This window comes from Cariama cristata, unplaced genomic scaffold (genome assembly GCF_000690535.1).
Source record: "Cariama cristata isolate BGI_N322 unplaced genomic scaffold, ASM69053v1 scaffold1932, whole genome shotgun sequence".
In the NCBI taxonomy this organism is placed as follows: Eukaryota; Metazoa; Chordata; class Aves; order Cariamiformes; family Cariamidae; genus Cariama; species Cariama cristata.
This window is the reverse complement of record NW_009604231.1, coordinates 4,092-18,086: the sequence shown is the minus strand read 5'-3', so window position 1 is coordinate 18,086 and position 13,995 is coordinate 4,092. Positions and strand designations below refer to the sequence as shown.

Here is a 13,995-nt window from a genome sequence, read left to right as displayed (position 1 = left end):
CGGGACAAAGACAGGGACCGCGAGCGGGACCGAGACAGGGACCATGACAGGGAAAGGGAACGAGAGAGGGAGAGGGAGAAGGAACGAGAGCGAGAACGGGAGGAACGTGAAAGGGAGCGGGAGCGAGAAAGAGATCGAGAGCGGGAGCGAGAAAGGGAGAGAGGTCGAGACAGGGATAAAGACAGAGACCGCCAGAGAGACTGGGACGACAAAGAAAAAGGAAGGGAAGACCGCAGGGATAAGAGAGAAGATATCCGAGAAGAAAGAAGTTCAAGAGATGTCCATGAGGAAAGAAAATCCAAGTAAGTGGATCCGAATCTTGCTTCAGTCAAAGGAGGGGCGGGGGGGAAGCATTCTTTTACTTTTGATTTCAGTAAGTTAGTAAGCAGGGGAGTATCATAAGGAAGAAGATACCCTGTTTTTCAGAGGCCTGGTCTGAAGCCATGTCTCTCCTGCATCTGTGTGGCACATACTGATGGCCCCAAAACCAATACTATGCTGGTGAGATTAATCTGATGCTTTGTTAGAGCAGAATCGTGAAACTACTCAGGAGCTAACATTTGAGTCAGACAATTTAATTTTCCCTTCTAAGTATACTTGCACGACCTTGCTTTTAATAATGCAGGCATTCTTGGAAACATAATAGCAGACTGTGGTACCTTTTGAAGCCTGGAAAGTCAGGCAGCAGCTAATTAAGTCAGGATTCATGACTTTGTTCGTTAAATTTCTGTGGAACATGCATTACCCTTTGCACTACTAAATTTTCAATACCAGAAGGCTTCCAGTAAAGGTGTGAATAATATCCCGAGTAAGTGTGTGATGCTTCCTTTAAGCATGTAGCACTGATTCACTTTTTTTTTTTCCTTTTAGTACAATAAAATTCTCATTGTTCCGTCAATAATAAGCAAAAAAATGTTGCCCTGAGTGGCTGCTTTGCTTGGAATTAATTAGTAACTTTTGTGTGAGGGAATTGTGGATTCCTATAAATCATCTAGTACGGCCTCTCCCCTGTCCCACTCTGGGGAGGAGTAAAGCAAGCATCTAGGTGGGAGCTTTGCTGCTAGCTGGGATCAGCTCACTGCAAGGATCGTTGCCACAGGGAAAAATTGGATCTTAATAGTCTTTCATAACTTTTTGCTAAAAAGATCGTTAAGTGTTTGAGTTTAATTTAAAGTATCTTACAGTATGGTCAGAAAACTGATCATACTTGTAGTTCTGGAATAACAACAGAAAACTACAAAACTTCCTGGCATCCTTAGATGTGTTGTCTTTTATATGAAGTGCCTAGACTTCAGGGACTGTATTGATGATAAACTCAGTTAATGAATGTTTTCTTCAGAGAATCTTGAAGAAATTTGACTGTACGTATTTCTTCTGCAGGAAGCGTCACAGAAATGAAAGCAGTCCAAGTCCTCGTCAGTCACCCAAACGTCGCCGTGAGCACTCTCCTGATAGTGATGCTTACAACAGCGGAGATGATAAAAGTAAGTAGGAATGGGCTATCTCTGCAGCTGGATCCAGCTTGCCTTCTGCCTATGGAAAATAACTTGCAATCTTAAATAGGAAAAACATGGGGAAAGCTTCTGTAAATGTCCTCCTCCCCTTATTTTTATGAGCAGCACCATTTTTTCTTCATCTGTATGTTTGTCTTTTATCTTCATTTTGTCACTATGTGTTATGTCTGCTGAGTGATAGTGACTTCCACATCTGTTCTTTAAGATGCATGTTTACCAAAATAATCTGTTGCTGCTGCAGCAGTAGAAAAACTGAGAAAATGTAACTGAAATAATGGATTACATGTTTTAATTTACGCTTTTCAGTATGCACAAGATTCTAAATGCTCATATGTTCTACTTCCTAAACAATACAAGTACATCCTTTTTCCCATTTTGTAGATGAAAAGCACAGACTTCTGAGCCAGGTTGTGCGGCCACAGGAATCTCGGTCACTGAGCCCCTCTCATGTTACAGAAGAGCGGCAGAGTCGCTGGAAAGAAGAAGAGCGAAAATCAGACAGAAAGGAAAGTTCCCGGCGTTACGAAGAACCAGAGTTTAAAGAGAGGATTTCTTCAGCAGATAAGCAAAGAGAGCAACCAGATGCTTCAGAAAGCTCCCGGTCCAGGGTTCAAGAAAGTCTGGGACACCGTCCCTCTGAAGAAAGAGATGGTTCTGATAGAATGCATGATGACAGCAAGAAGAAGTCTAAGGTACAGAAAAAGGCCACAAAGAAGAAGAAAGATGACGACAGTGGGGTGGAAAGGTATGCTAATGAATCAACAACTGAAGAAAGCCAGGTCTTTTCACCCAAAAAAGGTCAAAAAAAGAAAAATGTTGAGAAAAAGCGGAAGAGATCTAAGGGTGATTCTGAAGTTTCTGATGAAGAAATTGTTCCACATCATAAGAAGAAGAAAGGCCCAAGAACACCCCCTGTAACAAAAGAAGAATTGGTTGAAGCACCACCTGAGAAGGCTGTGGCAGAAGTCCCCCAAAAAAGAGAAGACACGACATTTAGTGACTGGTCAGATGAAGATGTTCCTGAACGTGGTGACATTGTTGTACCAGAAAGAAGCACTGAGGATTCCCATAGAAAAAGTCACAGGACGAGGGGAGAAAAGGTAGAAGCCCCTCATGTTACTATAGAGGATGGACCACACCGTAAATCTGTGGATCAGAAGCGCAGCAGCAGCCTTGGAAGCAATCGGAGCCATGCCTCAAGCAGACTTAGATCCCCTTCCAATGAGTCAGCTCATCGCAGTGGAGATGACCAGACTGGACGGAAGCGGATCCTGCACAGCAGCTCTAGAGACAGGGATAGGGACAGGGACAGAGAGAAGAAAAGCTTGGAAATCACTGGGGAACGGAAGTCCAGAATTGATCAGTTGAAACGAGGGGAACCCAGTCGGAGCACATCTTCAGGTAATAAGATACGTTTCGGTGAGACTGATTTATCATTCTGCATAAAAGTGCAAAAGTACGAATCCCAAATCATTCTTTCATGGCTGTGTACTCTTTTCATTTGTAATTAGCGTAAAGGGAGAGGGAGGTGCTATCTGCCATTCATTGTAAAACTGGAGTGAATTAAGATTCCTGCAAGCGTTAACCATATTCAAAAAGTTGATCCTCAATGGGCAGGATTACCACTTTGTTTACACCAAAACATTCAGTCATATTCAGTTCATGCTGTCTGGGGAATAAAGTAATTTGTAGGACAAAAAAAACTCGTAGAAAGAGAAAATGCTTGTGCTAACAGAACATTTAGGTAGTTTTATTGCTAAGTGATGTTCTTAAAGTCATTATTAACATTCATTTTGATATGGAAATTCTGAAATCTATGAAAAATGAAAATATCTCTTCTCTCTGGGAGAAAGATCCCTTATCTCAGGAGCAGCAGTAAATCTATCATGGTTCCTGTTAGGAATACTTTCAATGCATATGGAAATCATCTTTGTTGCAAATCAAAATAATCTCAGTTAACTTGTTTTATTTGTGTAGTTCCTGTAAAAAAAAAAAAAAAGTTTTTAAAAAATTTAAACAGCATCAGTAGGAAAATATCTTCCTCCTAAAGCACTTCAGTTCTCTGTTCTCTTCATTGTTACATGCCTGAAATTATTTTTCTGACTTTATCATATGGTAACCAAGGCATTCCTAGGTTTTTGAAGACTTGTTTTGAAAACTTTTAATTTTGAGATGATTCCCCCCCCTCTCCGCCCTTGCCTAAACTTCTGAATTAAAATGATGTACATTCAGTGTGGCTTCTGTCATGGTAGGAAGTAGCCACTAAAAATCCTTTTTGGGAGCGGGAGAAATACTTTGTTTTTAAGTAAGATTAGATCTATGGGCAATCTGAAGGCGTTATTAATTTGAAGATGATGCTTCTGAGAAGTACATTTTCATACCTGAATCTTTAAAGTGCTTTGGTCTAGTAAAATGGTATTACATTTATGTACTGTAGTCATGCATATATTTAAAATATTTTATTTAGATCGTCAAGATTCAAGAAGCCACAGTTCAAGACGAAGTTCTCCTGAATCAGATCGTCAGGTCCATTCCAGATCTGGGTCCTTTGATAGCAGGGAAAGGCTTCAAGAGCGAGATCGACATGAACATGATCGAGAACGAGAGAGAGACCGGAGAGAGGGAAGACAGAGAGACTGGGACAGAGATGTTGACAAAGACTGGCCGAGGAGCAGGGAGCGGGAGAGACTCAGAGAACGAGAGAGGGAGAGGGAGAAAAGACGGGAGCTGGACAGAGAGCGAGACAGACAACTGCCTGATACTGTTGAAAGAGAGAGAGACAGAACTCTCGACATCTCTTCTCAAAAAGAATCAGCAAAACATAGTGAAACGAAACTGGACAGAGATCACGAAAAGGAATTTGATGGTGTTTGTCGGGATTCAGCAGCTTCAGAGAAGGAAAGAACAGACAAAGATTTAGGACCTTTGCAAGGTTTTGAAGATGGAAATGAGGCCGAAAAGGTAGAGAGTTTAGAAGGTGAGATATTCTGGGAATGAACTTGGTCTCACAAATATTTTATTCTTTCCCTTTTACCATAGTGCTGAACTGAGCTATATTAGAATAATTTTCTACTGAAAGGCTTGTTGACTCCAGCTTCTCTACTGTGGAAGCAGACACACAGAGAGAAATCTGATGAGCATCTTCCTTAGTGTTAATTGTGTTAGTGTTATTTATTAATTTCTAAAGTCTTGAGGCAAAGAAACATAAATGATCTGAGGTATAATTTCATCAAGGTGTAACGTTTCTGAATAAGCAGTTTGCTGAAGAATAACACCAACATTTAATTGCCTTGTTACATCATTATAAGATCTATTTTTTTGTTTGGAAGTGACAGGTAATGAGTGAAAAAAAAATGAGCATTGACTTGGAACTGTTCTTTGGGATTCTTTTCTGCAAAGCCCAATTATCATAGAAATGATTGTCTGATTAGTAGGTGAAACAGATGTATGGCTTGGCACTACAGTCCAAAGATGGCTTTCCTGAGGTAATCTTATTAAATGCAGCTTCAATTTGCTGTCCCTAATGGTACTCGGGAAGACGTGCTCAGGATTAATAAAAAAAAAGTAAGGGGCAAACACTGACAAACTCTTAAGAGTGTGTCACATGGATTAGACAGCTTGAGCTTTGCATGGATAGGGAATTTGGGAAGTACTTTTAACCTATATCAACAACGTAAAAGAAGCAAGAGTCTAAATCCAGAGTAACTGGTGTATGTTATGGTTATGTTCAGTAAGTTGAGGTTTTTTGGTGATTGCAGGAGTTTTCTTTTCTAAAATCTGTTGAGAGGAAAAAAGGCATTGTAGGATTTGGAATTTTTGGATGTTTGGGATGGTAAGGCCTGAAGTCCATAGTCTTTAGAAGCAGGAGGAGAAACAAATAAATTAAGCTTTTGTAGTTTTACATGAGATAATGGGACATTGTCTCATCGTATTTGCATTCTTAATAAGAATTATCTGTAGTGTTCATTGTTAATTTGGGCAGTTAAATTAAATGTTGTCTGGAGAGGATGATGGGGAATATTTATTACTTATTATATCTCCTACCTGATTACTTGCAAAGTGGTCATTAGAGTTGACTGGTACAATTGAGAAAATTCCATTTAAGGAGATTATCAGTGGAGTGGAAGCACTTGTCAAAGATAGTATTTGGAGTAAGCATGGGAAAGTCTGCTCTGTCTTGCTGTAATGAACAGAATTCAGCAATTTTTAAGCTAGAGGAAGGAATGGTGCAATAAATCTGAGAGTACTATGTGGCTAGTTCAGAAGAGAGTTGGTGAAAGGCTATTCCTAGGTACATTATCTGTTTCCAAGAGGGCACCTGTAACTAAACGGGCTGCAGATGTGGATGTTAAATGTGTTCTTAGGTCTAGCCTTTCAGCAGACTTCTTGTAACTGTTTTAATGTGTATTCTTTTGTGTATTTTTCAAAGGTTGTGTTCTAAATTCTCTGAAAATGATCATCTGTAGGAAGTTATGGTATATTTAGGGTTTTTTTTAAATAAATGACTTTTCTAAAATATTAGATGCATTCCATTTTACTGAAGCATACTATATGTAGCGTGTTTATGATTTTTTAAAGTTTAGTGTACTTTATTGTCCTTCATTACTTTATTACTCCTGTTTACATTGCTGCTTTTAGCTGATTAGTGTGTCGTGTTTTTACTGCGGAATTTAATATAAAAGTATATTTCTGAAAAAAAGCAGTAATGGTAGTGATAGGATTATAATCTAGAAATTATCGAACTTGGATTTGAAATTCAAAATTGAGAAGATCTTTTTTTAATTGTGTATTGAGAACTATGGATTATTATAATTTTTAATTGCTTCATGTGGTAGTTTTTTTAATGGTTCATCTGTGCTGTCTGAGCACGTGATTATGGTGAGATAGTGTATCTGGTAGATCAGTGTGGAAGCAAAAGATGGATCATACAGGCAGTGAATATTTAAAATTGTAAGACACAAAATCTAGTACGGACCACTTTATTTTCCTTTTTAAAAAGGAAAAACTTTTTAGAAAACTAAATACAATTTCCAAATCTGATGATATTAAGGAGGTATCTGGCATTTACTTGGACAAATTACTGAAGTATATTGTCTAACAAAATGTGTAAGGATATAATTACTAAATTATTGTAATACCTTGAACCTTAATGTGTTTGCTCTAGGAGTGGGCTTAAATAATGCCCAAGATGTTATATGCTTCCTCCAAAGCACTGCCAGGTGGCCTGAGTAGTTAATTTACGCTCTGCTAGCATGTCTTTTACTTGCTTTTTCCATGCTGATTTTTAGGTTAATTGAGGTGGGGTTTTTTTTTTTTTCTTCTTCCCCTCTGTAGCTTTTACAAAGGCAAGCAAAAAAAAATTGGGGGCAACTTAAAATGGAGACAGTTTCCCTTCTGGCTAAGGGAGCTGCAAGATATTAGAATAGTCATCCACAGGGGGGGAGCCTTGTAAATTCTGTCTAGTTTATATGGCACAACTCCTTGCAAGTACCGTGGTGGAGAACCCTAAGGAAGCCTGAGTTTAGAGCAATAGAGTTACTGAATGCTTGAATCAGATCTTTGAGCCTTGGAGGTGAGAGAATACCTTCAGATGTTCCTTTCATTAACTGCAAAATGCAACATTTGAGTGTCTTGTGTTTACAAGTTTTAAGGAACTTGTTTACATGTACAGCACAGGTATTTGTATGTGTGTATAGTACGTGGATGGATAGGAGTGTAACAAACAACTGAAGTTTGGCATGGCTTTATGAAAGCTCTTCTTGTGACTTCCACAAAGAGTCTAAAACTCTGAATAATTGCTTCATTCAGGATATCTTGCACCTTCTTGTATTTTGGGGTTTTGTTCCTTCTTTCTCTTGTAGAGCCTTTGGACTGAATCCTGAGTTTGGATTCATGTGCAAAAGCATCTGAAAGACTTTGTGGTGTTAACTTAGATTTGTATTGTTAACTGTTTATCAGATAATCAACATATATTTCTTCTGAATATGGCCTTCTGTTTGCAGTTTTACTAATACTGCACCAAAAAAAATGACCAAGATATGTAAAATTCGAACTGCTGCATTGTGTGTGGGAGAAATAACTTCTCTGTTTCCATGAGTTAATACTTGTGTTCATGTTGAATATACTTGTCTCCAAAAACTAAGTTTAGTTCACGGAGCCTCTTTGTTTTCAAGCTGCTTAAAGCATGTTTAGAAAACAAGAATGATTGCTTTAGAACTACAGTATGTATCTGTCTCTGTAGGAGGAGAAGATGAAGCAAAGATTGATGATGTACAGTCACTGGGGTCTGGTGCTGGAGAATACGAGCCAATCAGTGATGATGAACTGGATGAAATTCTGGCAGGTGATGCTGAAAAGCGGGAGGATCAACAGGAAGATGAGAAGATGCCTGGTAAAAGTATAGCAAAACCCCTTTATGATTATTTGAGTATAAAGATTAGATCAGTTTGCATATAATGCTATTGTGATGTTGACAGTATTTCTGAGCTAGGACTGTGTGTGTATGGTCTTCGGTATTTCTCCCATGTGCTCTAATAGTCAGGTAAGCCTGAGAAGTATAGAGGCAAGTAAAGGGTACTGAGAAACTGTATTGTGAAATAATATTTACCTTGTTTTATATAGCTAGAAGGGTAGACTTTTTCGTTTTATAAACATATTTTCATTTATCCCATTTGGCTTTGATTGTTATTTGGAATTTATTTTTATGAACAGTTGTATCCGTGCTTGAATGCTTCCCAAATGTACTGGGAAGCATGGAATCTTCTACTTGTTGTAAGTTCAGTTGGGTCATCTGGGCTATATGATGAGTGTTTGTATTTTCTATGATAAACATCCTGGACAAACACACAGTTGCATGGTTATTCAATAAATAGTATATCTCTCCTTTGAAAACAACATCTAGCATCCAGAGTTGAAATACTAGCTTTTTAAGCATTTGATTTGGATCTGTCGTAGCATGTTTAGTTGTACTGTGACTTTTGGGAATACGTAAGTGATTGTGTCCAAATCTGCTGGCTAAGCAGGGTCCAAGCAGCCTTCCGCAAAGGAGTTGCAATGAAAATGAAGCAGAATATTAGGGTGCAGTTTGGTTTGGGTTTCTTTAATCCAAGAAGCTTTATATTTGTATGCTCCTTTTTTACACCAGTCTAAGTGAGTTTTGACATTCTTGCCTGAAGCATCTGAGGATCTGGCTTTGAGAACTGCAGAACAATGTTCATCTAGTATATATTGCTTTTAGGAGACGGGGATGTATGTAGCATGTGAAATTAATCAACTGTGGTAAGGGATGCTGTTGTGATAACTCATTCTCTGTTAATGTTTTTGCAGATCCTGTGGATGTTATAGATGTAGATTGGTCCAGTCTTATGCCAAAGCAGCCAAAAGAACCACGTGAGCCTGGGGCTGCGCTCTTAAAATTCACACCAGGTGCTGTTATGTTGAGAGTTGGCATTTCCAAGCGATTGGCAGGACCAGAACTCTTCACCAAAATTAAAGAGACTTGCCAGAGAGTGTTAGAAAAACCTAAAGGTAATTGTTTCTGCAGGGATTAAACTCTTTTGTACTTAGTGAAAGTCCTTATGAAATGTGCATTCGTTCATTATTTTAGGTTTCAAGACCATAGAAGGAGTATAATGAGTATTGTGTGAAAATTACAGGAATGTAATGCAGCTGCCTGTCAATCAAATTAGTGTTTTAATTCCAGCAGTGGTGAGGAGGCCTTGAATAACAGCCTAAACAAAATTTTTCATCCTAGTGGAATATTCTTTTTGTGAGACTGTTCATGCTTTCCTAGCCTAAAGTGTGTCAGCAGTTTTGGAGAGCTAAGTATCTTCTGCAGTGAATTAGCAGGAACACTGCAGGGAAAAAAAAAAAAAAGATTTCTCATTTTCTGTGAAGGTTCTCTGCATGTCCTCTTATTTCCCTTCTGCGGATGCTCTCCAGAATGCATAGATAGGAGGTTTTGAATCAGAATGAAGGAGCTAAGTGAAATTTGTGTATTATGTCTCTGCTAGAAGTGGGAAATTACATAATAATTGGTCTGGCATTTGGACAAAGTGTGTGGCATAAGACATGCGTGATAGATGGGATGAGCATGAACTGTACCGCTGCTGTTTACTACAGTTCTGTAGTTAGTGTAAGCAGGGCTTTTGCATGCGAGACAATACTGATTTTCTCTTTGGCATCCCAGGAACCAGTTGAGCTGCTTGCAACAACTTGCATGATAGAATTGTTTTTTTAGGACTATGAAACATTTCTTTCTGTAAGATCTCTATGCAAATTATTCCAGAATCTAAATGTGAGAAGATTATGGCTTATACGTAATAGTATCTGTGGAGCTCCTGTTTTTAGGGAACAGCAGATTTTTCTGAATTTTTTTTTTAAACTGTGTAAACTCTAGTTCTTAATTTGAAACAGTACTCTTATTAGTTCTTTGCATCATTATTCTGTATGCAGTTGTCTTGTTAACCTCGCAGTCTCAGATAAGTGGAGAGGGGAAAAAAATAAAACCAAACTTGCTTCTCCCAGCCCTTTTAATCTCCATGAATGTCACTGCTTGCTTGAACCATTTAAATTATGTAACTTAATCATGGTCTGTTGCTACTGTTTCTACTTTTTTTTAAAGTAAAATTAAATGCAGACATTTTTAATGCATCATAGGTAGTATAATTTGAGGTATGTAATTGGTATTAGTAAGTAGTGTAAATGTCCCACTGCAATATTTGCAGCTCTTTCTATGCAGTATTAGCTTGCTTCTAGTTTTTTTAAAAAAAAAATTCTTAACTCTTATGCTTAAGAATTCACATAAATGATCTAATTGATACAATATTGGGTCTTCCTCAGTTTGCAAACTGTCTGATAAGTAAAGATACAAACTCTGTCTCTCTCCTTGTAAGCTTTAATTTTGCTGTGTACTTCAACACTTGGTACCAGGGATTCCTTGCAACAGGAACTGCGGTGCAGAATCACTCCACCTGGCTATTTAAAATGATACCTGAAATAATCTCAGTGGTCCTTGTGTGCTTCTCTAGAAAGAAACAAAAAGTCTGCAGTGATAATAAGAGGCTCTCCAGCACTGCCTCTGGACTGTCTTAAGTGTACTTAGGTTAAGCCTAACTTTGCTCTGGAGAGGAAGGGGGATTGAAGTACCTCCATTGATTTTTCCCTTTGGTGTGTGCAGTCTCTCACGGGTCAAAGTTGCTACGTGTGGAAGTGCCAATTGGCTTTCAAGTGTATGCATTTCCTCGGTAATCTGCAAGGTGAAGGTTCCTTCTATAGTAATTACACAGCATGTATATTCTAAACAAAGGCACAAATATGCCCTGAAAAGTGAATGAATTTGAGGTAACTACTCAGTTTGCGTTACAGTGAAAATGTAGTGTTTTCACTTTGGACTTACTTCTTCATGGTGGTATAATTTGTTTCCCTGGTTTATTCCTGAGTTTGGTGTTCCCTTCTTTGTTCTTATTGTGGATGAAAAGTTTCTGGTAATGCACTGAAATGTAGAAAAAAAGGCAATGATAGCTTGTTTCAGGGATTTTTTTTTTTTTAATTATTTTTATTTGGAAACAAAAATCAGTAGCATGTGATAGAATTGAGATTTGTAGCTGATTTACCCTCTGTCTGCTATGTGCCATTGTTTCCTGTAGGGATATGAAGATGCTTACTTGCAGGTATGCTCAGCATCTGGCAGACTCTGCAAGCTGTCAGTGGTACCTTTGAAGTGGTCTTTTTGTGTCTTGTCACTTTTTTTGTGGTGTTGATTGTCCATTGAGGTTGTCTTGATGACTTCAGTGCAGTTCTCTTTAACCTGCTTTGATTTCATGTAACTTCATTGTTTCTTTTCACCTTGTTTAAAAACTAGTCTTACTCAGCTTCATCTAAATTCTCTGAGTGGTTTAAAAATGCATCTTTGTTCTCATCTGCTTGCATACTGCCAAACCGCTGTAGCAGTCTTTGCTTTTAACTGCTATATTTTCCTCAGGTTTGCTGTTGTCTCTAGTGAGGTGTTAGATTCTCTCCTAAACACCTAGTGTTTTGCTATATGGAGGTGGCCGGATTGGACTTAGCTACATACCTTTTTTTTCCCCAATTATATCATGACCTTCCTATTTATTGTAAAACGGTTATAAATCGATGAGCTGCAGTCCAGCCATGTGCACTCTTTTTGTCTTTGTCTGCATTTCATAGAAACAGACTTGTTGCACAAGACGACTCACCTCAGGATCCATCTTTTGTTAAAGTGATCTAGTCTTTCTTCTGATAAATGTATTAAAGGACTAGTTCTGCCACTTTAAGTTCCATTAACAAATGCTTTTTAGATGAGCTGGTAAGAGGGAATAGTTCATTAGCATCTGGTGACTTGTTCTCCAAGTTTATCTACCATGTATAAAAGAATTATTCTAAATAGTCGTATTTCACTTCTGCATAGCCATAGAAACCCTATGTTCACACTGGTACAGTTATCTGACGTCTTGCAGAGAAGTGAAACTTAAACCACTTTTAATCTAGCACCTTTTGTCACACATCTGACCGTAAATGATACCCCCTCTTCTGTCCCAGAGCTGTCACTTGATGTTTAGGCTTGTCAGTGATTGTTGTCTCAATATTGCTTTCCAGTGCTGAAGCTACATACAAGGATACCCGTCCTTCCCTTTAAATGGCAAAGGATTCATTCGTTTGGTTGGTTGGGTTTTTTTATAAACTGCAAAACATCCTTTTCTTCCAAACCTTGATATTGTTTAGAAGGCAGAAATACAAATAGTAAAACTTTAAGGAGTTTCATATTGCTGTATATTGCTGTTCAAAAATACTATGTATATGTTGATCTCTGCAAATATCAATTCTTTCTAGATGCAGAAAACCTTTTTGAACATGAGCTGGGGGCCTTGAACATGGCTGCACTTCTACGAAAAGAAGAGCGAGCAGGTCTTCTCAGTAATCTGGGTCCTTGCTGTAAAGCGCTGTGCTTTCGAAGGGATTCTGCAATTCGTAAGCAGCTAATGAAGAATGAAAAGGCAAGTGGTTCGTTTACAGCGCTTGGTCAAAATGTGGAAACACAGATTCCACTATGCAAAGCATTTCTCTGGGGAGACAGTTTTTGTGTTTGTTGTCCTGAAGTAGACCTAGTCCTTTAAATAGTGGAGAACAGACTTTTATTTAAAGAGGTTGTAGGGTGTTTATTTTTCACTTAGGATGAGAGATTCATTGAAGATTGAGACTAGAGGTAGGTGCTGTTTCTCATTTTGGGCTTTAAATTCTGGAGATACATTTACTATATTTGGAGAATACATAATGAAAATAATTGGTTAAAACACAGTTTCAAAGGCAATTGTTGAATAATTCTTCTGCTTGAGATTCCATGTACTTTTATAAGAATTATAAGATTCTGTTCTTCCAAATTAAAATTGAAAGAAAAAATACTTTAGCCATTTTTTGCACTACAGTAGGTTTTATGATCTTGCATGCTAATAGAAAAATCATTAATTCTCAAAGTCTCCTCTAGTGAATATGTATGATTAAACCTCTAATTATTGAGAGTACTTGAGGTTAATTTCTCAGCTTGCATATTAAAATCCACTATTTTCAGTTTTTTCTTTTTTCATTTTTAATTTCAACAGGGTGCAACAAAACAAACTTACACAAATTCCGCAGCAATGGACAGCGACTTGTTACGGTTGAGTCTACGGTTATTCAAACGAAAGACTGTGTGCCAAGTTCCTGGGCAGGAAAAGACAGAGGATAGCAAAATTCCACAACCAGCTATCCAGCAAGAAGTGTGTGTGTCTTAAGCAGATGACCGTGGTGGCACTTTCTAGTTGATTTCCCACTACTATTGTTGATGTTGATGTTTAGAACTGATTTGTTGGAAAGCAGCTGTAGAAGATGGAAGAAAGTACTCCGTTTGTATACAGATAAGAATTACTGGGTTTGGATGTGAATAAGAGGGGTATAAAAAACAAAGACTTCTGTGTGAAGTTCTCGGCAAGTTTTATAATATTGAATCTTACACTGTAACATAAACCTGTTTTATGGTGCATCAAGTGTCATAATGTGAAAATGTCTGGTTTTAGCAGTTTATAACACCACCCCTGATATTAAACTGAAGAAAACTGTCTGCGTGTCATTTTCCTCATTATGAATGTTTTTTTTCCACCACCACCCTGGTCCCTCAGTACACGCCTGGAATTTCTTAAATAGCTTGCTTCCTGAGAGTCTGTCTACCTCCACTTCCCAAATCCCTTTCTTACCACAGCAGTCTCTGGTGTGGACCTGGATTTGGACAAAACTCTAGCTCTTTTTCCATCATTAGTGTAGGTTTCCTTTGATAATTTCTAGACACAAAAAACTAGTCTAGTCTCTTAAGGGTCCCCTTCTTGTTGAAAAGAAGTGAAAAAAGCTTCTAGGAAGTGCTTTACAACCAATTTTAGATGCCTATGTTTATGAGACTAACAGCATTTTGGAAATTCCTGTTGCTTACAAA

The 13,995-nt window shown here is 38.1% G+C and overlaps 1 protein-coding gene across 1 annotated transcript in view; it reads left to right on the top strand.

Annotated features, from left to right (window-relative positions):
- The window catches only part of ZC3H13 (zinc finger CCCH-type containing 13), a gene marked incomplete at its 5' end in the record, with an annotated part of 37,217 nt that extends 23,590 nt beyond the window's left edge, over nt 1-13,627 (top strand). Inside the window, 8 exons of the mRNA XM_009695490.1 lie at nt 1-302; nt 1,381-1,484; nt 1,896-2,915; nt 3,982-4,491; nt 7,756-7,905; nt 8,841-9,041; nt 12,366-12,529; nt 13,133-13,627. The exon at nt 1-302 is cut by the window's left edge and continues 24 nt beyond it. Coding sequence (XP_009693792.1) covers nt 1-302; nt 1,381-1,484; nt 1,896-2,915; nt 3,982-4,491; nt 7,756-7,905; nt 8,841-9,041; nt 12,366-12,529; nt 13,133-13,303 — 2,622 coding nt within the window. The remainder of the gene's footprint in view (nt 303-1,380; nt 1,485-1,895; nt 2,916-3,981; nt 4,492-7,755; nt 7,906-8,840; nt 9,042-12,365; nt 12,530-13,132) is intronic.
- Between the last annotated feature and the right edge of the window lie 368 nt (nt 13,628-13,995).